The sequence below is a fragment of the Zingiber officinale genome, chromosome 11A (assembly GCF_018446385.1).
Source record: "Zingiber officinale cultivar Zhangliang chromosome 11A, Zo_v1.1, whole genome shotgun sequence".
NCBI lineage: Eukaryota > Viridiplantae > Streptophyta > Magnoliopsida > Zingiberales > Zingiberaceae > Zingiber > Zingiber officinale.
Window position 1 is genome coordinate 92,823,389 of NC_056006.1, and position 26,548 is coordinate 92,849,936.

General features: G+C 37.5%; 1 protein-coding gene across 12 annotated transcripts; it reads right to left on the minus strand.

Annotated features, from left to right (window-relative positions):
- Window positions 1-8,574: 8,574 nt before the first annotated feature.
- On the minus strand, window positions 8,575-15,193 carry LOC122031153 (serine/threonine-protein kinase PRP4 homolog). 12 transcript variants are annotated; one of them, XR_006125763.1, is made up of 5 exons: window positions 15,034-15,193; window positions 12,425-13,565; window positions 11,238-11,465; window positions 9,037-9,289; window positions 8,575-8,854 (listed from the first exon to the last, which is right to left on the minus strand). XR_006125763.1 is itself a non-coding variant. In XM_042590252.1 (5 exons), the coding sequence occupies exons 3-5, from the start codon at window positions 13,546-13,548 to the stop codon at window positions 9,151-9,153; spliced, it is 1,491 nt and encodes a 496-aa protein (XP_042446186.1). In that variant the 5' UTR covers window positions 13,549-13,553; window positions 13,635-13,683; window positions 15,034-15,124; the 3' UTR covers window positions 8,856-9,150. The 12 variants fall into 12 exon arrangements, 11 of the variants coding, with proteins under 11 accessions (XP_042446186.1, XP_042446182.1, XP_042446183.1 ...); XM_042590252.1 differs by lacking the exon at window positions 8,575-8,854 and adding an exon at window positions 13,635-13,683 and having other exon boundaries at window positions 8,856-9,289; window positions 12,425-13,553; window positions 15,034-15,124; XM_042590248.1 differs by lacking the exon at window positions 8,575-8,854 and adding an exon at window positions 14,716-14,846 and having other exon boundaries at window positions 8,856-9,289; window positions 14,930-15,070.
- Between the last annotated feature and the right edge of the window lie 11,355 nt (window positions 15,194-26,548).

Sequence of the window (26,548 nt, forward strand, 5' to 3'; positions counted from 1 at the left end):
GGCAAAACCCTAGCTCTGATACCAATTGTTGGTTGCTACTCGGAAAACCTAGAGGTTCCACTGTACAAAAATTTTGTACAAAGGTCTGAACCTTTTCCTAGCTACCATGTGTTCTTTTAAATTAAATTTTGGATCGCCTGCGGAACTTAACACGTTTGATCCAAAACTTAATCTATTCGTTCTTTTAGGTTTTGACTTGGGTCTCCTGCGGAACTTAACACGTTCAACCCAAATCACCTTAAGTTATTAATTCCATTAAATATTAATTTCCATAATTGGTTCCCAGTACTGACGTGGCGTGGCACATGGCCTTCTTGGATATGGGAGCAACCACCACCGACTAGACAAAACCTTTTATGGAAAGCAAATATTTAATTTCCTAAAGTAACTTTAGGTTAACCGAAAAGAATAATCAAATCACAAGGGAAAAAAAAACAAAACAAAAGAACACAACATCGAAAAACATATTCGAAATACTAGAATCGCATGCCTCTTGTATTTGGTATTATTTCCAAAAATAACTAGTATGATGCGGAAAGAAAAATTACTAGTTATACCTTTTAGAAAGACCTCTTGATCTTCTACCGTATTCCTCTTCTAACCTCGGACGTTGTGTGGGCAACAATCTTCCGAGATGAGAATCACCAAGCACCTTCTTCTTCCTTGCAATTTCGGCCATCAAAACTTCTTCTAGGATGAAGAGGTTCGGCCACCACCACCATGCTCTAAGGGATGCTAGAAAAGAGGCTTCTTTTCTCTCCTTCTTCTCCTTCTTAGATCCGGCCACCAAAGCTATCTCCACCATGAGAAAGTTTCGGCCACACAAAGGAGAGGAGAGAAAACAAAGGGCCGGCCACACCCAAGGAAGAAAAGAGGAAGAAAAATAGAATAGAATCGTTAGCCTTGAAGCCTCCTCTACCCCCTCTTTTATAATCCTTGATCCTGACAAATAAGGAAAATTTAATAAAAATTTCCTTAATTCTTTTTCCATTGAAAAGGAAAAATTATTTAATTAAAATAATTTTCTTTCTCAATTTTATTTGGCCAGCCACATAAAAGCTACAAACAAGGAGAGTTTTAATTAATTAAAACTTCCTAATTTGTCTCCAGAAATTTATAAAATTTCTCCAATAATTTAATCCCTTCATGATTGGTTTATAAAAAGGAAATTTAATAAATTAAAATATTTCTTTTAAACATGTGGATAAAAAGAAAGTTATCTCTAACAATTAAAATCTCTTTTAATCTACAAATAAGGAAAGATATCAAATCTTTTCTCAATCTTTTGTAGAAACTAATAAAAGAGAATTATTAATTTTTAAACTTTCTTTTAAATCATGAACATGGTTAAAAAGGAAAGTTTTCTTAAAATTTAAAATCCTCCTTTAATTAACAAATAAGGAAAGATTTCAAATTTTAAACTCTCTTTTAAGCATGTAGATGATTTACAAATAGGGAAAGTTTTTACCAAAAATTAAAACCATCCTTTTAAACTACAAATAAGGAAAGAGATTAACCTCTTCTCTTAATCTTTTGTAAAAAACTATAAAAGGAAATTTTTAATTTTTAAACTCTCTTTTAAAATCATGATATCCACATAAGAAATAATTTTAATAAAAATCCTTTTTAATATTCTAGTGGCCGGCCACCTAAGCTTGGGACCCAAGCTTTGGCCGGCCACCTACATGGCTCATCCACTTGGTCTTGGCCGGCCCTAGCTTGGGTTCCAAGCTAGCTTGGTCGGCCCCATTGGATGGGTAAGAAGGTGGGTATGTGGTGGGTATAAATCTCTATATACTAGAGGCTACGATAGGGACCGAGAGGAGGAATTGGTTTTGGTCTCCCGATGAAATTAAGCATCCCGTGTTCGCCTCGAACACACAACTTAATTTCATCAATAATAATTCATTCCACTAAAGAACTATTATTGAACTACCGCACCAATCCCAAATTACATTTTGGGCTCCTTCTTATTATGAGTGTGTTAGTCTCCCTGTGTTTAAGATAACAAATATCCACTAATTAAGTAAGTTACTGACAACTCGCTTAATTAATATCTAGCTCCAAGAGTAGCACCACTCAACTTCATCGTCATGTCGGACTAAGTCCACCTGCAGGGTTTAACATGACAATCCTTATGAGCTCCTCTTGGGGACATTCTCAACTTAGATCACTAGGACACAGTTTCCTTCTATAATCAACAACACACACTTTAAGTGATATCATTTCCCAACTTATCGGGCTTATTGATTTATCGAACTAAATCTCACCCATTGATAAATTAAAGAAATAAATATCAAATATATGTGCTTGTTATTATATTAGGATTAAGAGCACACACTTCCATAATAACTGAGGTCTTTGTTCCTTTATAAAGTCAGTATAAAAGGAACGACCTCAAATGGTCCTACTCAATACACTCTAAGTGTACTAGTATAATTATATAGTTAAGATAAACTAATACCTAATTACACTACGACCTTCCAATGGTTTGTTCCTTTCCATCTTGGTCGTGAGCTACTGTTTATAATTTATAAGGAACCGATAACATGATCTTCTGTATGTGACACCACACACCATGTTATCTACAATATAAATTAATTGAGCAACCACATTTATCATAAATGTAGACATTTGATCAATGTGATTCTTATTTCTAGATAAATGTTTATACCAAAAGTTAGGCTTTTAGTATACACTCTAACAAATTACTAGTAATGATTTTGATAGAATTGAGTCTTTGAAGTTTTAATTAGCTCATTATTTTGCTACGAAAGACCTGGGTTCACTACACTATTTTTTAGGGATTAAGATTATCTCTTCGCCAAAAGGTTATCTCTTATCTTAGTCAAAGTACATAGCTAATCTATTTGAGCGTGCACATCTCACTGACAACAAGGTAGTTGATACTCCTCTTGAGACAAATGTTCAGTACTCTCCATCATATGGTTATCCTTTGTCAAATACTAACCTCTAACATACAATTGTGGAAAGCTTGGTTTATCTTACTGTGACTTATCCTGATATTGCGCATATTGTATATATGGTTAGTTAGTTTATCACTGTACCGATCATACTTCATTAGGCTGTTATTCTTCGCATTCTCTGGCATCTTTGGGAAACTCAGTTTCAGAGTCTCTTATTCCCTTCTACTTCCTTATTAGAGTTGTGTGCATACTTTGATGTTGATTGGGTAGGCGACCCTACGAATCGTAAGTCGACCACCGGCTTCAGCATTTTTTTTGGAAATTCTCTTATCTCTCGGAAGAGTAAGAAGTAAAAAGTTATTTCCAAATCTTCCATAAAAGCTGAGTATCGTGTCATAACTACCACCACTTGTAAGATTGTTTGGCTACATTGATTGCTTGCAGATATGTGAATTTTTCTTCAACAACCTATTGCTCTACACTGTGATAATCAGAGTGTCATTCAAATTACGCACAATATAGTTTTTTTATCAAAGAACAAAGCATATTAAGATTGATTATCATCTCACTCATCATCATCAACAGTTTGACACTATCACATTGTCTTTTGTTCATTTCTTGTTGTAGATAGCTGATATGTTTACCAAGGCTCATTTTGCTTAGCACTTTCATTTTTTGTCTGACGAACTCTCAATACTTCTAGTTATAGAATCATGAGTTTAAGGGGATGTTAGATTGTATATATTTATTAAAATTATTTGTTATAGCCTTTATGACAATTTAATCTTTTACCTTTACAGTCTAGGATTTAGGATTTCTTAATCTACCTATATAAGACCTTGTACTCTTTATTTCTCATCTATTTTTTTGGATTTATCAAGACAACAACCTTTTCCTCTTCTCAATTTATACATTACCTACTTGTATCTTGTCGTGGGGTCAATATTAGGCCACTTGAGATGATCAATAACAACTTTTGCTCCAATGAAAAAATCAGTCATTATTGGAGTCCTTCATCCTTATAAAAGGAAGTAAAATCTTTTCATCTCTTAGAAAAAATCTTTCAATATTAGGAGTAATCCTTTAAGCTAACTTCTCCTCAACTCACTCAACTTAATTCAACTAAATCTTCTTTTGAGTGATTCTTTCTCCTCTATTAAAAGTTCCAAGATTTTGAAAGTTTACTATGCCTCAAAATTTAGAGTGCTCCTATTTCGAGATGTACATCATTATATTTAAAGAGATGATTGCTAATAAACTGTAAACACTTAGTCAAGTAATATCATCTTAATGAAGAGAAAAAACATTTTGCTTTCACATCGACCTATATATTCTTATTTGTAAAGATAAACTTACTCAAAAGGGTGTCAATATCTGAAAGGTTACCGGCGAGATTAAATTGATAATGATAATACTAAAAAGGATATAACTATTATCCGAAAGAGTTCCTTGATAATCGAAAAGGTCTGTCAAAGTATAAATGAAGCAAAGTCCACATTGTCATATCGAATTCTACTAATTTGAGTTGTGGACTCATCATTGAACTGACTTTGTTAGATTAAGACCACCAATCCATCGGACATGAATACATAACTTTGAAGTTATAGCCAACAAGCTTTTTCCAGAACAGAGCAAATGTCTCCTTAAAGAACTATTGAGATAAGGGTCAAACGTATAGGATTCTACTTGAAATTAAAGATTTAACAGCTATTTGCCTAAGATGCAAAGTGCATTTGGATATCTATAAATTTAAAGTATATTCTACTTTAAAATTTATCATACTTATTTTTTAATGTATTTTTTTTTATCTAATCCATTTTTGTTTAACTTGTTACTGCACAACTAACAATTCACTAGATTCAATTCAGTCGATTATTAGCCATCAAATACATGTGCAAAAAGTAGTATTCAAATCGATGAATAACCGTCAAGCATTATGATCGCATAAAGTTCAAAATTAGATTAAAAAAATAGATTGACTTAGAAAAATATTGCAAGGATAATAATGCTGATTTAACATGAATTAAAACCTCTAGAATCAGTATTGTTTTAAAATGTTTAATGATTTTAAATTAATTAGTAATTAAACAAAATTTTAAATTAATAGTTAACTGAGATAATATACAATTAACTAAAGTAATATAGTCAAATTTAAGTTAAAAGTATCTGATGTTAGTAAAGGCTTTAAAAGTACTTGAAAGTATTCATCAACTATTAATTGACTGAAAATGGATAAGGTGAAGTTGATAAAGACATTTTAGAAAATATGTGACAAGTTGATAGGACATTTAGTAAAGTTAAGCACGAATTGCCGAAGTTCAATGTTTGTTTCCGAAGGATAATTAACGCCTCTAGAGAAAAGAGATCGATCAGGTAACACACACACACACAAAAATAATAATAAAAAGAAAGAAATTAAGAACGAACAGAACAAATCAAGCATTCATTCATCTCTGTTTTTTAATAAAACACCTAAACATCAAATTTTCTGTATATATATATATATATATATATATATATATATATATATATATTCACAACACATGACGTTACGATACATGGCATGGTTACTCCGGTATGGGCTGTAGCTTCGGCCTCCAATGACTCTCGGGCTCGACGAAGGCAGCGAGAACTTGCAGCAGCGGCAAGCCCTCGGCGTCGGCCTGCCGCAGCAACTCTTCCAGTTGCTTCTTGCTGATCTTGATCTTGATCTCCGTCGACTTCACGGCGGCCTTCGTCTTCTCCTCCGTATCGGTTGTTGGCGCCTGCTCTTGGTGCTTTCTTGAGAGCTTGAGCTCCTCCGATCCCCAGTCGTCGTCATCTTCGTCGACCCATGTCACCGGCTTCTGCAAACGGATGCAATTGCCCATCTCCCTTCGCTTTCTTTTCGTTTTCTTATCGGATTGAATTGAAGAAGTAGTAATTGAAGGGATAAGAACGATGGGAAAAAACAAGAGAGGTGAATTTATAGGCGAAGAAATGGCAGGGGGAGGAGAAGATAAGAGAGGGCGGGCGGCGGCGCCAGTGGAACAGACCCAAAACTGCTCCAGAAAGGGAAGGATCAGACCGACGACCTGGTCGTCGGAGTCACGCGTGTCGGCATTACGTGCGCCAGGTCAGGATAGGAGCATGATTCGGCTGGGGGAGAGACCGTCACGGTGTGAATTCGGTCGCGGGAAGGAATCTGGTAGCTTGTTTTGCGAAACGGCTCGAGGGAACGTAGATTCTGGAGTATCTGAGTGTTATTGGTAGGTGGCATCTGAGTGTTATTGGTAGGTGAAATCGTCGCTTCGTCTGGCAAAAAAAAAAAAAACAAAAAAAACAAAACGATTCATTCATCTCATCTCAATAAGAATAAGAAAGAAAGAAATTATAAATGATTATTAATTATTAGTATAAATAAGTAAGACATAAAAGAAGCATGCTAAGATATACATTTCGACCTCAATCCTCATGACATGACAGTATCCTGTATTTTAACCATCACACTCTGAAAGGACTGAAATCGACACTTCAGCCAATTACTGCACGGGTTTAATATTTATCATCTTAAAATAATGAATCAGATAATGCCAAACCAATCCCATAGAATAAGTATGACATCTCGATTAAGATCGAGTGATGCCGAGTAGGATCAGATATTCGATTTTAAATAGTTCAAAATACTTGATCCTAATTAGAATTAAAACCCTACATTATAATTAATAGTACCAGCAGCGCTCCGTATTTTATCTTTTTTTATTTTTTAAAAAAATTGGCAAACAACAGCTTAAAATTAAACAGACTCGATTTTTATTTGATCACATAATATTTTGCAAAATTTACCCCAAAAGTGCAATTTCTTAATCGCAGTAAAGCGTTGCACTGATCTGTAGCATAGATATATACAGTTGTTGCTGCAGCTGATAAACCAAGGAAATCAGACATCGTATGGACTATGCATGTTGCGTTACTCAATCAAAATGAACGCATACTAGCATAGGTGCTTACCTTTGCCATCCATACCTGAATTAACTCGATCAAAAAGTATAAAAATGCAATCACAGATTTTCCAAGTGCCGTAAGTGAACCTACACAAGTAGAACTAGTCGACGGGAATATGCTTAAAACATCTATGAGCCTCAAACAAATCCATGGAATTAATTTATTCAGCTGATCCAACATATCACGTCAAGCATGACGTACATCTAAATTAAGCGCAGAGGCATCCATCAATAAAAGGACCACAGCTTTAACTTCAGCTGTAGACGCTTAAAAAATCATAATCATAGAAAGATTATAATCCACTTCTAAGGGGCTAAGGACATTCTTTCAAGGTATCAATTGTAAGGTAATTTCAACAAAAGAACGTGCCAGTACCCTTGTCAAAACTTAAAAACCACAACATATAAAATATTGCTTGTTACGAGTCTTAACAGGGGAAGATGCACTCGGCTATAGCTGCTAGAATGCACGAAATTGAAACCATTTCTCAGCGAATGTTCCAGAGGATACTTCTAACAAACACTAAATCAAATAATATGTGATATTTTTAACAGCATTTGAAATTAACTGCTCCGTTCGGACAACTACCTAAACACCAGTTGTATGAAACACTTTCGGTGACATCATTCCTAAACACACAAGTAGGTTCTTATAATGTTAATCAGATCAAAGAAATTAGGACAATGAAACAAAACCTTAGTTTGATGATCTTAAGTGTGCGCTTAAATTACAACAAGAAATTAGCATTGATTGACAAAGAACAATATTAAACACAACAAGCCAGTTGCTAATCTGATAGATAATTCTGTTCTGTTTAAGCTAATCATGATTTTGCCTCAAGGCTTAAAGAAAACTCCAGCCAATCTATGAAAGGGCAATGAAACAACTATGACTCAATATGCCAATCAACAATTGCAAACCAAATTAAAGCCTCCAGACTAGAATCATCTTAAAAGAAGCAGCGGTAATTAGAAATGTAACAGACACGTTTTGAAAATTCCCTTGGGTACCCTGACATGTCAATAGTCCAGTACATTAAATGCTTAGTGATGTATCCTAAACTAAATACACGGAATAAAAAAAACTTCAGAAATCATATGTTGATCATGTACTAGTTTCCAGATTACTAAGACCTGCACTTGTGCACGATAGCTGTGTCCCCATGAATCAATTGAGAACTATGGACGACAAACTAATCAAATTCTTATGGAGCAGTCAGTACTCCCAAAAGCATTCATCATGCTCATTCATTTCTCCAACTAGATCCACATTCTCATTCTGATATCAGGACAAGCCATCAAATTCGATTGGTATAGCAACTCGAAGGTGTAGTTGGTACATTGTATATGACTAATACATATGTATTCAGGCAGTAAAGGCACTTGACTAAGATATGGTTCAATTCATCGAGGTTGTAATAACCAATTTGAAAAGGAGCCAGCCTGCGGCAGAAGAAAATGCCCAAAAATGTATGATGCGGGCAAATAAAATGAGCAAAAGAATGGATATGTCAGAAATTCTCCACTGTTACAAACTTAAGATAAAATTGCACTGTATGATTTCAATATCAAGATATAAAACCAAAAGGTTATAAACAAGATTTTCATGTGGATAACGTTATGGAATAAATTGACTAAATGTGTAAACCAGAACACAATATTCATTAAGCACAAACAATGCTTCATATTATTTTAAACATATTCAGCAAAAGAAACTACATGTATGTAGTTCTAAAATGACTTAATAAATCATGTGATAACAAAAGTGTTACTGCATTAAAAGGCTACCCGTGTCAGAAAATAGCAAAAGACGAGAGAAATGATCTTCGAAATAGTAGGTTCAGGCCTCAGACGTTTGCAATAGGTGGTACTTTGAAAGTTGAACTTTTTTCCAGAAAGTGAAGGCACACCTATGGTTTCTATCCGATGAATGATCATTAAACCCTGAAAGAATATTCCATGTGCAGCAATTATTTGATTGAAAATTCAAATTACATATAGTTGCAGTTGTATACACCCTAAATGTTTGCTCACAACAATTCCATGAAGAAAATAAACATTCTATGCCAAGTTGAAAACATAGACATACTACATGATCAAAGAGTTTGTTACAAAGTAATACTTGCCGCGTAGCATGATCAGTGCCATTATGGTTGGAACCAATACTGGTCCAAAATAAGCTGGCAAAACTGAAGGCTCTTCTATCATTCTTGACTATGGTAGTAATGCAAAGAAATCATTCAGCGAGCCCCAGTTTTAGACTTCTCCACCAGGACAATCCTCCCATTCCACTCAGATTGATCAAGAGCACGTATTGCAGCATCAGCATCTTCATCCCTTTCTAAGGATAAAAACCCAAAGCCACGAGAATCCCCTGATCTATACATTTAGATATAAACTTTAAAGCAGAAATGTGGAGTAAAAAAGCAGGAAAAGAGATCAAGTGCAAAAGGTAGTAATGTGATAATGAAAACAAAATTGGAATTTAAATTTAGTAGTGAAAAAAGAATTGAAGAAAAATTCTGGTAAAAGTACAACCTAAGGTAAAAATTTATAAACAGAAATCAAATCAAAACAAATAACCTAATTTCATTTAGAATATAAGAATTGATACGATTTAGTAGATAAACAGTCCATTGAATAAAAGAAAAAAGGGGCAATGAGAATTTAATTAATATGGTCATTGGGACTAAGAAATTTATCGACTAGTTGCATGTACGTTCTTCTGGCAATGTACTAAACCAGAATTGTATCTAGTTGGAGGAGAGAAGTAGGAGAGCAAGGAAGTAATGTAAATGAGAAACAGAATTATATTATCTTTCTTCCAACCACTTCAACCATTCTTATTTACTTGGATAAACCAAAAGGAAATTATGCCACTTAATTTGGTGTATTTATCAGAGGCAAGCTTCCTTCATCTAGTTCTGTTGTTTTGGGGCAACATAAAATGGAGAATTTGAAGGAATAAGGTTCCTCTTATCCTCGTCCTTCCAAGTAACAATGGATCTTTATTCTATTTCTATCCTATTCATTTCCTTCCAACATAAAAAAGGATTCAAGTGACTGATAGAATTTGAGTTTATAAACCATTAAAAGTGAAACATGTAGTCTGGGTTCCTAATCATCTGGCAGCAATACATTGATTTGTTTACACAGTATGATTCTCCAAGTCTGAAATGAAACTTTGAAACCCCTTCACCTCTAGCAACATAGATGATCAATAAATTAACTGAATCTTTAGGTGAAAGTTCAGCCATTAAAAGTTGTCTGAACAAAAAAGATGATAGTATTCAGAAGAGAATGTTTGCAATCACAAGTGTATGACAACTAAAAAGTTTGAGAAGCAAGCAATTAGGAAAGGAAGCTATTCCAAGCAATGGAGGAGAACAACCCAATGGGGATCACAAAACAAAATAATACCTGGCATCCACACCAAAAAGAAGATTAACTTTTGGACATTTGATGACAAATGCTAGATCTGCTATTATTCTGTAATTAATTGTAGATATAGAATTCCTGGCAGACAGTTTAATGTGGGTATAAAGAAGGAATTCAGTAGTTATTGACAGTCAAGTAAATAACTAGATCAGGGTAGTATTGGAATCTCATTGGATAGAATTTTTTTTTAGTTGGCGTCAAGTATCCAACTTTCGAACCGACAAATCATTGGATATAATTATTCTTGATAGGGAAAGGGGTCAAATCAATATTTATAAGCCAATAATGTAAGTCGTATCATTCTTTTTCGAGAGAAACTGAAGCAGTAGCCATATAAGTAGGTCATCTCAAAATAGAAAATATCAAGGTAATGGCATTAAATTCAATCATAAATTCTACAATAGAAGAACAATAAATTAACTATATGGAAAGGAAAACAACAGTAGCTGACTTGCATGTTTCATTATCACCAGAAAAAAAGTGAACTTCCTAGTACGAAATTGGAAACATCGTGACATCAAACATTCTCTAGTAATGAACTACATAACCTTAATTTGATAAGGCAGCCCATATTACTCATCCTCCAAATAGAATGTAATCTTTCTTGATTACAACATAAAGATAAATTGTGATGCTAAACATGATCAGATATTAAAATCATGATTCTATACATGATCAGATATTAAAATCACGATGCTTTACATGATCAAATAATAAATATTTGAGATTTAGATAAAATTCACTGATAAAGTTGAAAATATGAATATATAATAAGTGGGCCAAATTGAGCCAGTTCATGCGATCCATTAGCACAATAGAATAACTGCACAACCAATACTATGATGGTGAGCAATTATAGATAAAGAGGTGATTGAATAATAAAATTTACCTGTTATCACGAACAATGCGAACATCTGTTACACGTCCAAACCTAGAAAATTTCTTCTCCAAATCTCTTTCAGTGGTAACATAGCTAAAACCAGCAACAAACAAATTCCTCCCAGGCTTACCCACTCCAGTGTTGCGGTTAGTTGGTGGTGACCATGGCCTTCTAGATGACCGATGACGAGAATGATAACTTGGTGAAGATCTGTACCTTGGAGAATGCCTTCTCCTACTTAATAAGGACTAAACTAATTAGTAAGAAACAAACCTATAACAACAATTCAACACTACAAGGGCATTTATGAAAATGTAATATGAATAATAATGAATTCTCAAAATGTTGAGAAGCTTCTAAATTTCTTGTGTCAGCATCATGCCCCCTTTAAACTAAAAGGACATTTTAAATAACTATGGTATAACCTGCCATACTTTATAGGTCGAAGTGTAATGGTGCTAAGAAATAACAAATAAAAAAAATTAACACAATAAAGATGAGAATGCTGAAATGGACATTTGGAATTACTATAAAGGATAAAGTAAATAATAATAATAATAATAATAATTATTATTATTATTATTATTATTATTATTATTATTATTTTGGAGAGCAAATAGGTATAGCTCTAATAGAGGATAAAATTGTTATAGTTTGAGATGGCAATTACACGTTCAAAGATATCCAATAGATTCTTTATTTCGAAGAATTGAATTTACTATTAGAGTGAAGGAGGCTAAAGACCAATCAAATGCAACATTAGTGAATGTAAAACAAAATTAATTACTTAATACAAATATTACTAGTGATATTGCTTGCATATAGCTCAATAGAAGTATAGGATTTGTGTAACCAACCCTAAATGGATGATACAAATACGGCAAGACAATGATGATGAATAAGCCTTTTACTATGATGCATCAAGTCCAATGATGACCTAGCACAAAATAAAGTTCAAAAAGATTATGGGGAAAAAACAACCATCAAAGATGGATGAAGAACAACGATTTTAAATGCCAGTTTGTCCAGTTTGACCAGTATAAGTTGAGGTATGTCAATTGTACCACATTTAAATGATGATAAAAATTGTTTTCTCATAGTTTTGCCACTCCATAATTTACTGCTCTAGTATGGTACTTCTACAAGGAATAGGCATTTATACAAACGCTTCAACTAAAATTTAAAACCAAGTTCACCTTGGAGACCTTCTATGCTGATCCCTTGCATAGGGAGATCTGGACCGAGATCTACCACGGCGATCTCTTTTATGTCCAGATCCAGAAGTATCTTTCCGCCTTACAGGTGATCGAGATGTTGATCTCTCTTTCCTCCGTGGAGATTCCCGGCTTCGAGGTGAAGCTGATGTCTTTTTTCTCAGAGAAGAATCTCTGTGATGAGTTTCTTTATGTGTTGCCCTGCCTCGAGGAGATTTAATACTTGGAGGAGACAAACTCTCCTGAGAATCTCTCTTTCGTTTCACAGAATGCTTTTCAAGAGGTGTATGCTTGGGCGAACGGGCTAATTTTTCCTCACCAATCCCATTCAGTAGCTGCTCTCCGGCTGCTGAATGGTTGGGGTCAGGAGATTTTTCTGTATGAACAGATAATTCACTCTCCAATGTAGGTGGTTTTGGACTTCTATCAGTTGGCAAAGATTGCTCCACAAAACTATCTTTAAGAGGTTCTCTGTCATCCAAATTTGCAACACCGACTATATGATCATCTTCCCTCTGTTCCATATTGTGACTAACATTTCCACCTTTGTTTACATCATTATCAAACTCAGACTTTTCAGATTGAGAGTTGAAATCATTCTCAATAGACAAAAGAGATGAGTCTACTAATGGCCTTTCATTTTTCACTATTTGATCAGCACTAACACCGTGAAGATCACCAGAAAGATTGTTACCACTAGTTCCTTGTTCCTCATCATGGCATTCCTGATGCCCAACATTTGAGGCTGGTTCCTCAAAGCTATGACTATTCTTTTCAACATTATCATTAGAATCGGACTTAACCTGTGAATGGTCATCAGACTCAAATGGCAAATGCTGACCTGTCTCTTCATTTTTGTCTATGAGCGACAATGAAATTCCAGAGCTTGGTATGGTGGTTGGTGATTGCAATCCTTCACTAACAACAGCAACAGGAAGTGCAGCTGATCTAAGCTTCTCCTGATCTGCAAAATCTTGCATCTCTTCTTCCTCCTTGGCTTCTTTTAAACTTTTTTCCTTCTGTTCATCCTTATTTCCATATGAGTTATCATCCAACTCTGACTTGAATGAGGTCCCATTCTCAACATCAAGAGAATCCACATCCATCCTTCCTGTTAAGTGTACTGAGAAGATGAATGAGTTACACAATTATTTAACTAACATAAAAATTTATAAAAAGATTATACGATTGCCTTTAGGTTTCAGTATACACTTGAACAGAATGCTTCCAATTAAGATATACTGCATGAATGTGAACACCAGTCATCCTTAATAATTTTGAATAACCATTATAAGAAAGCAACAAGATATAGAAGTTAAGAAAGAGAGCAGTTGGGGTTCAAAAGAATAAATACTGTAGAGAATCTTGAATACCAAAGAAGACAAAAACTACAAAAATATAGACAAAAGAAAACATGTGTTTAAGAAGTATAGATGTGTTTCATATGACAAACCAATGTCCACAAGCAAACAAGTAGGATTCCACATTTATTAGACTGAACTACACACTCATGAAACCAGACCTTACCATCTTTTTAATATATGGGAAAGCCCACTAAAGAGAGCTTTCCAAAGCAAGAAAGAGAATTTAAACCCAAAACGAAACATACAAATGTCTAAAGCTCTTATAAAACCATGGCTCTTAGTTTGGCTCACTGCAATAAATTGAGTCAAACTTCAGAAACATACTTTCAACATAAGATTAATACAAAGGTTAGCATTCATCAACATCTGACCATTCAAATAGTAAGAAGACATTGCAAGAAGCTTCGGCATCCAACAATTTTAAAGGACAGAGACGATATTATGCCCAAAATTCGTACTTTGAATAAGAGTAAACTGCTATAAATTGTAGACCATGCAACCAAATCAAAAGATCATCCATCTGTTCAGTGAAAATATCCACAAATTATTTTCATTCTAAAAGTATGGAAAACTATAAGTGGAAAGATATGTACCAGTTATCAGCATACTTACAATAATTCCCCTAGAAAATAATCAAGTCTACTGGTAGGAAACTAAGAATGGGTGGAAAAACTAGAAACCAATTGCACAACAGCAATCCTAGAAAAGATGAGTCAATTTTAGAACGAGAAAATGAAGCAGTTCAACCATAACGAGCATCAACACGCCATACATTACAGATATATAACAAAATTTTCCCACTTTTCTGAAAAAACTAGGGAAATGCTCTCCTCGGCCGTCGCACTAAAATAGAATCGAATCGTAGATCGGATGGAACTATTGAGCAAAAGATGCACTCCAATGACGTACCTGAAGCCGATATTAAACTGGCCATCCAAAATAACAAGTAAAACCAACCACTACACGATAAGACGAGCTAAGCCATTTGCCGAAAACGCAATAGAATGTACCTCGCCCTAATCAGCAGGGAATCAAAGCTACTGATGAAACAAATAAACCGACTCAAGGAAATCGCACAATCAGAAAACCAAAATTACAAATAATAAAAGGATCAAAGGGACACCTCTGATGCCTACAATGGTGAAACCAAATCACAAGCTCCTGGAAAGGTTCAAAAATGGGGGAAAATGCCATGAAAGTTCCCTACGAAACACAGAGAAATGGTACCCTTGATCGATCGTCCGAGGGTTGTTGAGATTGCTTTGAGGATTTTTCCAAATACCTCGACTCCGAATGCCAAAAGCCGCTGCTTCACAAGAGGGAGAGCGGAACGGTGTAAAATTAACATCATTGGCGATCCAGTCACCACCATCGCCTATAGAACTTTAGGTCACCTAACATCTAACGGCCACCGCTATTCCATCTAGGAGATCGCTGGTCGGAATCGTATGGATTACCGAACACGGAGAGTGACAGGATCTTTTAAGTGTGCCATTAATTTGGGCGTTCGCTAGCTCATGCGCGATGCGTTGAAGGGCCGCAAACTCAATGTATACGGATCAGGTTGGGTTGGGTCGGATTGGATATGTGATTTGGGTTGGGTCGAGTTTATGACAGCCGAATTTCAATGGTCATTCTTTTAATTCCTGTCAATACTCCAATAATCATCAAGCCTATTTATCTCGACTATTTGGGGTTGGCTAATTCCTGCAATCCAGTCAAAACATTTCCAGTATTATATGTCTCCATGTGCTGCTAGTTTCGGGTCCGCAATTAATGATGGAGAGAACTGTGGTGTTTGACTCCTCCCTCTTTTATAGGCATTTTTTGAAGATTGGCATTTCAACCTTGGTTTTGAACCTGATTCAATCCACATTTGTTTTGGTCCCACTCCTAGTAGAATCTGAATTGAATTGAATTAAATTGAAATCTCACTGTTATGATCCAAGCTTGCGTTATTTTTTTTTTCCCATTCATTTAGTGCTATACAGTTCGTCAAACTCCCTACTGTTCGACATGTACTTAATTGCTCCAACAGATATTAATTAGTCAAATCAAAATTTTGATTTTAGATTTATAATGATAGAAAAAAATTGATAATTTTAATTAACTTTATTGATTATTTTTGGAATGATCAATTTAGTTTCATGAAAATCATCTATCGATCATCAGAGTAAATTAGGAAGCACACATGATAACTAACCTTGAAGCTCGGCATCCTTTGATTATACCTCCAATTTGAAAAAAAAATTCTACAAATACATCATAACTATGGATCAAGATTCTATTTTTCACTATGGATCGAGATTCTATTTTTCAGGTGATTGAAACACGATGATTTATCTAATTTTTAAGATTATTTAATCCTTTTCTATTTTGTATTTAGGATTTAAGGTTTCTTAACCTAGATATATAAGATTTTTATACTATGTATTTCTAAGACTACTTTTTGATTGAATAAGAGGACTGGCTTTTTCCTATTTTTAATTTTTATATGATATCATAGCGAGGTTCTATCACCCTTGTTGTTGTTTTCTGTTAGTATAGCACATCCTTTTCTATTGATTTCGATGCCAACGTCTTTTTCTGTCGATTTCGACATCAATATTTTTTTTTGTCGATTTCGAAGCCAACATCCTTTTCTGTCGATTTCGACGTCGACACCTTATGCTACGGATTTCGGCATTGACATCCTTTTCTGTCGATTTCGGTACTAACGTCCTATACTGTCGATTTATGTGCTAACGTTCTTTTCTGCTTCAGGTTCTTTGTGTGATCACGGATCATTCTAACACCAGTTTCCGTGGATTGTCACCATGCATAGTCATTATTCGCGTCAAGATATCTGTAAAGTTTGATTATTCTGAACATTATTCATTTTTTCATCATGCTTGGTCATACAGATTCTTCATGAAAATTTGATCTATATATACTGGAACAGTTTCAAAGTTTCTTGATTTACAACCCTCTGTCATGTCAACTTCCTCTCATATAGGTTTGTCATCATCTGGTATTTTAGGTATATACTCATCCTTGTAGATTTTGGACTCTGTTATCTCTCATCATATGTCATCTAATTTAGTACATTTTGTTTCTTTTTCTCCCACTTCATCCATATTTATTGTGAATGTTGATGGTACTCCTATGTCATTAGTAATACTGATATTTACTATATTTCGAGTCTTACTTTAAATCTTATTTCTATTAGCTAATTATACGAGTATGGATACTTAGTCTTTTTTTCTTCATCCAATTGTTATGTTCAAGACCTGCGATCTCAGAAGTTGATTGGGATAGGTCACATGCAAGGAAGACTATGTTTTGGATTAACTCAAAGTACAAGAAGTTGTAGGTTCGAGTGTAGATTTATCATTTTTTCATCTAAGTCGTTTATCTTCTGATTTTTTATTTGTGACACTCTCGTTTATGTCATGTTTCCTTCAACAAGAGTATTAGAACCTTTAAAATGTTCTGATATTTCTGATTATAGTTACTATAAATTGGTCAAATTTTCTGCTTTACCATTTTCTAAAAATCTTTCCTTTTCTTCTGCTCCATTTGATCTTATTGATTTTGATATGTGAAGATTCTCTCCTATTCTTACAAAAGGAGGTCAATGTATTATATTTATTTATTGATGATTACACTCGTTACTCTTGAGTATATCTTATGAAACACAAGTATGATTATCTTATTATTTTCAAAAGTGTTTTCATTGTGATTTAGGGGGTGAATACATTTTTAATCATTTTTCACATTTACTTGCTTCTAATAGTACTATTTATCAAACCTCGTGTACAAATACTTCTGAACAGAATGGTATGACTGAACAAAAACATAGGCATTTTGTAGAAATAATCCGTTCATTTTTATTATCTGTTAGTGTTCCTAGTGCCTTTTGGGGGAATTAATCCTTACTGTAGCTCATGTGATTAATAGAATTTCAACCTTACATAATTCAGGCTTGTCACCTTTTGAAAAATTATATGGGCATGCTCCTGTTTATTTCTCTTTGCGTGTTTTTGGTTGTACTGGCTCCATCATTCGTCCACATATCGAGTATAATAAGTTAACCCTTCGATCTGTTCTTTCTATCTTTTGGGGTTTGATACTAGTCAAAAAAGATATCGTTACTTTGATCCCATTAGTCAAAAATTGTATGTCTCTTGTCATGTTGTATTTCTTAAGCATATTTCATTCTTTCTATTCCTGCTAGTTTGCATAATGTGGCAAAGTCATATCTATTTTGCATTAATCCTTTCAATACCGACATTGAGGAACCTTCACCTATAGCTCCTATTAGTAGCTCAACTGAATCTGGTATATTGGTTCTCGAGATATCCGCTCCACATGCTCCTCCTTCTGCCACTGCCTAATAATTTCCTGAGGTTGTCGATGATTTTTCTCTCCACCATCGTCAGTCCACTCATGTTCATAAGTCTACTACAACAACAACAAAGCCTTTTCCCACTAGGTGGAGTTGGTTGTATGAATCCTTTTACGGCATTGACTTTATCTCCTATTATACCATCATCTATATTTAAATAAATTTTATCTTGTTTTATTATTGCTAACCAAATCTTTTTTAGTCTTCCTCTTCCTCGTTTGATATGTATATTTATCATAGTTTCTCATCACCTAACCGGAGCATTTATTGGTCGTCTAAGTACATGTCCATACCATCTTAAATGTGTCTCTCGGAGTTTTTCCTCAATAGATGCAACTCCGACTTTCTCTCTAATGCTCTCATTTCTTATTTTATCCATCCTCGTATGTCCACACATCCACCTTAACATCCTCATCTCTGTAACTCTCATCTTCTGCTCATGTGCTCAAGTCATAACCCAACATTCAGCTCCATATAACATAGCAGGTCTAACTGCGATTTTATAAAACTTACCTTTAAGTTTAATAGATACTTTACGGTCACATAAAACACTTGACGCTCCCCTCCATTTCACCCATCCTGCTTGTATTCTATGTAAGACATCTCTCTCAATCCCTCCATCATTCTGCAAAAATGATCCTAAATATTTAAATCTCTTGGTTCTGAGCAACTCATCCTCTCCTATCTTAACAATTATTTTATTACTTCTAATATTGTTAAACTTAAATTCCATATATTCTGTCTTTAATTTACTAAGCTTAAAACATTTCTCTTCTAGTGTTTCCCTCCAAGATTCTAGTTTAGCATTTACTCCTTCACGTGCTTCATCTACTAAAATAATATCATCTGCAAACAACATACACCACGGTACTGTGTCTTGAATGTGTGTAGTGAGTTCGTCCATAATTAGTGTAAAAAGATAGGGACTTAGAGCTGATCCTTAATGTAACCCTATCTTTATTGAAAATGCTTCAGTTACTCCGCCTGAAGTCTTTACTCTGGTCGTTACAGCCTCATACATATCCTTAATTAGTTCAATATATATTATGCTAACACCTCTCTTTTCTATAATTCTCCATATAATTTCTCTTGGGACTCTATCATAAGATTTTTCTAAGTCAATAAATATCATGTGCAGATCTTGTTTTTGCTCCCGATATTTTTTCAATTAATTGTCTGAGAAGATGTATAGTTTCTATTGTCGACCTTCCAGGTATGAATCCAAATTGATTTTCTGTCACTGTGGTCTCCTTCCTTAATCATTTTTCTATTATTTTTTCCTAAATTTTCATAGTATGACTCATTAGTTTAATACCCCTATAGATTGCATAATTTTGTATGTCTCCCTTGTTCTTATATAAGGGAACTAGAGTACTTATTCTCCATTGATCAGGTATATTTTCCATTTTCAATATCATGTTAAATAATTTTGTAAGTCATTCAACACCTTGTTTCCCTAAGTACTTTCATACCTCTATCGGAATATCATCTGGTTCAACGGCTTTTCCATTGTGAATCTCATTTAAAGTTTATTTTACTTCTGAAGTTTGAATTCTATGATAAAAATTAAAATTTCTATGCTCATTTGACCTACTTAAATTACCTAAGTTAAGTTAGTCACCTAAACCTTCATTAAAAAGTTGATGAAAATACCTCTTTCACCGCACTTTTATTTTTCCATCGTTTACTAATACCCTATTACACTCATCTTTAATACATTTTATTTGGCTAAGATCTCTTGTTTTCCTTTCTCTCACTTTAGCTATTCTATAAATGTCTCTTTCCCCTTCTTTTGTATCCAATTTTTTATATAACCATTCAAAAGTTTCATTTTTTGCTCCACTCACTACTTTCTTAGCTTCTTTCTTGGCTATTGTATATTTTTTTAAGTTTTCCTCGTTCTTACAAATATATAATTCATTATAAGCTATTCGTTTTCCCTTCACTTTCTCTTGTACTTTCTCATTCCACCACCAAGATTCTTTACTTAGTGGTGCATGTCCCTTTGACTCACCGAGTAAACTCTTAGCTACTATTTTCAAGTTTGATACCATCTTATCTCATGTTGTATTAAAGTCATTGTATATTTCACCTAATGTTTGTACTTCTATATTCTCCTTAAATATATTTTGTTTCTCATCCTTTAACTTCCACCACTTAATTCTAGGAATTGTATATATTATTTTTCTATTGATACTTGAGACGTATATCCAAAACTACTACCCTGTGTTGGGTAGTTTGTTGGTGCAATATCCCTCAGGTCAAGGTTGACCTGGGTAACCAAGCTGAGTCTTGGTTTGAGTTTAGATGTTTGACAATAAGATATTGATTGAAGAAGAGTCAAGTAGGTCAAGGTTGACTGGATACTTGACTGGGAAGTCCTAACTGGGATGTTAGGCAAAATGAAAGTCCTGGTGAGTGAAGCCAGGCAGAAGAAAAGTCCTGGTGAGTGAAGCCAGGCAGAAGAAAAGTCCTGGTGAGTGAAGCCAGGCAGAAGGAAGTCCTAGTGAGTGAAGCTAGGCAGATGGAAATCCTGGTGAGTGAAGCCAGGTGAAAGTCCTAGTGAGTGAAGCTAGGCAGAGTGAAAACCCTAGTGAGTGAAGCTAGGTGAAAGTCCTAGTGAGTGAAGCTAGGTGAAAGCCCTGGTGAGTGAAGCCAGGCAAGGGAAAATCCAGATGGATCAAGGATGATCGGACATCTGGTGCTGGGAAGTCCAAGTAGGTCAAAGGATTGACTGGATACTTGGCATGAAAGAAAAGTCCAAGTAGGTCAAAGGGATTGACCGGATACTTGGCACAGAGAAAAGTCCAAGTGGGTCAAAGGGATTGACCGGACACTTGGTAAGGGAGTCCTAGCAGGTTAAGGGAGTGACTAGATGCTAGGCATGACATACCAACAGGTCAAGGTTGACCGGATGTTGGTTGGAGGTTTAGGACTTGGTTTTGGACAAAACCAAGTCTGGATCGATCGATGGATCGATTCAGGCTCGGATCGATCGGTGGATCGATCCATCTCGCGAACAGAGAGCTTCCGGATCGATCCGTGATCGATCAGAGGTCCCAATCGATCGCTGGATCGATTGGGACGACGTCCGCGCGATAAGCGCCGGATCGATCCGTGGATCGATCCAGCGCTTATCGCAAAGCGTTGGATCGATCCGTGGATCGATCCAAAGCCTCCCGATCGATTGGGAACATTCGAATCGATCGGGATCCGACCGTTGGCGCTTTATAGCTGCAGCGTTCATGGCTGCGAAATAACTTCTCCGATTCACTCCGAGCTCTCGCCAACTCCTCCACAGCGCTCAAAGATCGCCAGTTCTTGAAGGATCTTGGAAGCTCTCCAAGTCAAGAGGCGGATCAAAGCCAAGAAGAGAAGCTAGGGTTAGGGTTTTGTACTCATTATAAGCTTGTAAGCTTGTATTTCTTGTATCCTTTCCCTCTCTTCTTGTATTGAGTATTGTAGGGCTTCTCCGCCCTTGGTAGTTACCTCAAAGGAGAGTTTTATTTAGTGGAGGGTGTGTGTGTTGGTGTGGATCCTTGGATTAGTCACCTCTTGTGAGGTGGATACCAAGTAAAACCAACCGTGTTAGCGTTGTGTGTTTGTTTCTGTATTTTCCGCTGCACATCTTTGAAGGAACAAGCAACGCCGAGCACCGAGCGAACGCGACGAGCTATTCACCCCCCCCTCTAGCTACTTTTGGTCCTAACATAGTTAAGCTTTCTCCAGGGATGACTTTGCAATCTTTACAAATCTTTCTATCCTTCTTCCTAACCATAAGAAAGTCAATTTGCGATTTATTATTCCTACTTTTGAATGTGACTAAGTGTTCTTCTCTTTTTTTTTTAATGTAACTTTGTAGACCGGCTACGAATTGTTCGCGTAAAAAATAGACAGTGTCGATCGACGGGTCATTGGGCCAATCAGACGGGGAGGCTAAGACTATCTCGTGGTCAGGAGGAATGTCAAAGGCATTGACGAGGCTCGCAGCGTCGCCCGCGTCGAACTGAGTCTCCATGGTGTTGTACCAGAGGTCGGGAGTGGGGTCGGACGGTCACGATGAGCTCGCCATTGCCGGAAAGTAAGAATAGGTGGTTCGACAGAGAAGACGATTGGGAAAAACCAAGCAAACACGGGAAAAAGGAAAGCTACGAAAGCTATGAAGAAGCGGGGAGATTGTGAAAGGTTGAGGGGCTTACGGAGAGAAAGGTCGCTGGAGGAGGAAGCCGAGGATCGTTGGAACACTAGACACGAGCAGAATCGCCGGAGCAGAATCATCGGAGCACACGAAGAAGACGCAGAGTAGAGACAGAGGCGGTGCTGTGGCTTTATAAAGATTGGCGCGGCCGACCGGAGCCATCCGATCTAGGGCACGAGAATCAGAGCACACATCTAGTCGTTGAATTCAAACCACCAAACGTCACATCGGCAACTGTCATCTCGGACGTGCGGCGACTGCGGCAACGACACATGGCACCCTCCCACAGGGCAGCATTTAATAGGCGTGGGCGTGTGCTCGACCTTAATGGTGGTGATTTACGAGAATTCCGTGGAGATTCATGTGATGTCAGCATTGACCGCGCGAGTCACGTCCATCTGAAGACGTCGAAGGAGAAAGTTCCCAAGTGTTGGATGATCGGTGGCCAGCTTGAAGGGGGGTTGGATAGACGGCACCCCCAAATACTCGCTTCCTACGTATTTGTTAGCACAGCGGAATACAAACAATACAAATACAAATACGAAAGCTAAAGACTAAGAATGAGAAAGACAAGCAAACTAATTGACACGTTCGTTTACGTGGTTCGGAGATAACTTGCTCCTACTCCACGGCGTGTCCGTAAGGTGGACGATCCCTCAATCCGTCGGTGGATTAATCCCCGGAAACTCCGGCTAGCACAATCCTCTTTGTCGGTGGAGAAACCTCGCCACAACTCGATCAAGAGCACTTGGATTGCTAGGGCACTAGTTGACTACTAATTAGAGGTTACCCACCACTAATTTCGTCAACTCTAACCAAGCTCCCAAGCTTTGGTTATATAGGCCGGGGGTTGACAACCCCGCATACCAGTCGACTGCCAAAACATGCAGTCGACTACCCTCAGTGGAAATTCGACTGTTACATCCCAACGGCTCAATTCCATACGAACAGAGACATTCTGTTCGCTGCCAGTCGACTGCCCTAGTCGACTGCACCAGTCGACTGCTAAAACATGCAGTCGACTGCTACAGTACTACTATAGTAGCGCTGCAGTACTGCTACAATAACGCTACAGTACTGCTACAGTAAAACCCTAAAACTAAGATTTTACTCCGAGTACAATCTCTCATGTACTCGTACCCTCACCCTTATGACTCATTTGACATTTCATTTGCAGCTTTGACCTCTTGCCTTCAAGCCTACTTCCTTTGGCTCTCATCCCTCGGATGCATTCAAGCTCGTGGCTCGTCCCCAATGTCATCCTTCGCGTATGCCTCGAAGTCGCTTCCCTCGGCCCTTGTCCTCGCTGCCTTGTCCACGGTCCCTTAGATGCTCCATCCTTTACCGGACCCGAAACCATCAACCTGAGTCACATGTGTATCCTGCAAACCTGCACAACTCAAATACACATATCAAATACAAGGGTGAACCTAACTTAAACCCTTTGCCCAAACACCAAAACACATGGTCACACTGACCATTGGGATTGCTCCAACACCAAGTACTCAGGGTGTCAAACGACCTAGGAGATCATCCCTACGTGGACCAATCAGCATGCAACCAACCCATTAGCCGATCAGTCAATCGGTCACCAGACTACCTGTCCAGTCAGTCAGACTTACAACCTCCTTTGACTAGACTTAAGGGGGAGGCACGTGATCCAGTGGTAAGGATGGGGCCCTCCTGGTAGAAGATCATCGCCACGTGGAGGGAGGATTATAGTCAAAGTGGTCAACATCCTGGGCAAGTATCCGATTGGACAAACCACCTTCCTGGTTGGCATGAAGAATAGCTGATCCGACACTTCGACAGCTCTGCCAAATACCAACCTTCTGACGCTCATAAAAGATCAAGCATGGAAGGACGAAGGACGAGCGACTGCCCCAGTCGGTTGAACAGTGAACACAACCCTGACCAGGCAAGCATAGCTCCCTCGCTCGACAGGATAGAGCCGGACAGCAAATCACCGGCCGAGCAGACGCTCGGGTCAGCCATGGTATCACCCGGACGACATACTAGCCGAGCGGCCCTCCTGCTCGGCCCAATAATGGACAAAAGAAGTAGTTGGAAATATCTTCCTCGGGACCAATGTCACCGACATGCGGCATGGTCGGTGGTAGGGTCAAACAGAGAATCGTACGGTGGAAGCTTTCACTGTCACGTCAGGGATATGCTCGAGCTATTACGGTATGACGTCATACACGCTTTCCTGACACATCCTTTCCAAGTATGCTCTGAGAAGAGTGTGTACCTTGGGAAGTGTGCACGCGCCCCTTAGGGGCCCTATATAAGGACCCCCAAACTTCGACGGAGATAGGTTCATGATTACTGTATCTACAGTTACGTTGTTGCTCTTTACTTTTCTCTACTTCATTCACTTGCCGCTGGTGACTGACTTGAGAGTCGGAGGGCCATCACCGGGGAACCCCTCCATGTCTCGGCACTAACAACTTGTGCTTGCAGGCTCAGCTCGTTGGAGGTCCATGTCATCTTCAGTCCACATCCAGTCAACGTGAGCGCCTTCTCCCCAGCATTCGTCGACTCGACTCTTGGATAGGATCAATGTTATATTTGTTGATCATCACGGTAAATATATTTGGTCATATCCCTTAAAACGCAAATCGGATGTCCTTTCTGTATTTCAATGTTTTAAGTCTCTTGTTAAGAAACAGTTTAATCATCATATCCTCACCTTATATACTGATAATGGTGGAGAGTTTCTTGCACTCAAAGAATTTCTTAGTTTACATGGAATCTCTCACCTGACCACTCCTCCTCATATTCTTGAATATAATGATTTCTCTGAATGTCGTCTTCACCATATTGTCAAAATTGATCTTGCGCTTCTTTATCAAGCATCTGTTCCTGCTCAATTCTGGCCCTTTGCCTTTACCACTACCACCTATCTTATTAATCGATTACCTAAACGCAATCTTTCCTACAAATCTTCCTTTGAGTGTCTCTTTTGTTGGACCGTTGGGGCCGGCTAGAAGGGGAGTTGAATAGCCCTGCAAATAATAAAAACAAAACCCTTCTCGACTTTTCTTAAATTAACACTTGCATAAAATAAAACAGAACAACCAGAAAGTAGAGGCTCACAAAGATTTGACTTGGTTACAACCGGAGAGATTGTTAATCCAAGGAAAGTGTAGCACTAAATACTCCTTCAGGCGGAGAAGCCTCTTACAACAATGACGCACAAAGAAATAGAAGCTAAACTACAACTAGAAGCACATAAATGTTAAAATACACAATTTCTGAGTTGAATAAAAGCTTTTGGACCAAGGTTGTATTTATAGCCTTGGTCGGGGCACCCCTAAGGGTTCCGGGCGCCCTAGGGGGATAAAACTTTATCTCCAACGCACGGATCATGGTTTGATCGCAATTTAGAAAAGGTCCAACTTCGGGCGCTCGGAATGGTTCTGGGCACTAGGACGATCCGGGCGCCCGAACCACTAAGTTAACTAAGTTGACTTTCTGGTCTGGGCCTTTTACTCCAGTGCTACTCGCCTCGGTCCAGGTCTTCCGCTCTGGCTCTGCTTGCTTGGGTGATTTCTGCCATCCGGAATAGGGCTCACCCGAACCCAACTTCCGATCTTCCAGAGCAGGCTTCCGCTCCGGCTTCTCGTTCGTCGAAATCGTCGCGTACTTCCTTCTCGTCCGCCAGCGTACTCATCCGCAGTCTTCATCCCTCGGTCGCACCCCGTACCGACCTTCTCACTAGCTGTGTCTCTTGCTCCCAAGCAGTTTTCCGCTACGACTTCTCATCCCTCGGAACCACCACACGCTTCCTTCTCGTTCGCCGATGTACTCTTCCGCAGCGCCTTGTCCCTTAGGCGCACCGCGTGTCATCCTTCTCGTTAGCTGCGTCTTCCGCTCGACTACCTGTGCTCCTAAGCTCCTGCACACTTAGACATAATGTTAAAAACACATAGGACCTAACTTAACTTGTTGATCACACCAAAATAACCTTGGGGTTCCAACAATCTCCTCCTTTTTGATGTGAGCAACCCAAGTTAAGTTAGGGTAAATAGACATAAAAATAAACTAACTAATTTTGTAATAAAGTGCAAAAAAGATAGAAAATTTAAATTTGGTCTACCTTCCTCTAGACTTATACTTTTCCTTCTCCCTCTTTGATCACATGAAAAAAATGG

Coding starts and splice junctions, on each gene's coding strand:
- LOC122031153 (XM_042590245.1), bottom strand. CDS start 15,178: ATGGTGGTGACTGGATCGCCAATGATGTTAATTTTACACCGTTCCGCT. Junction 13,566..15,033: donor CCTCGGACGATCGATCAAGG/GTACCATTTCTC, acceptor TCATCTTCTCAG/TACACTTAACAGGAAGGATG. Junction 11,466..12,424: donor CAGCATAGAAGGTCTCCAAG/GTGAACTTGGTT, acceptor GTCCTTATTAAG/TAGGAGAAGGCATTCTCCAA.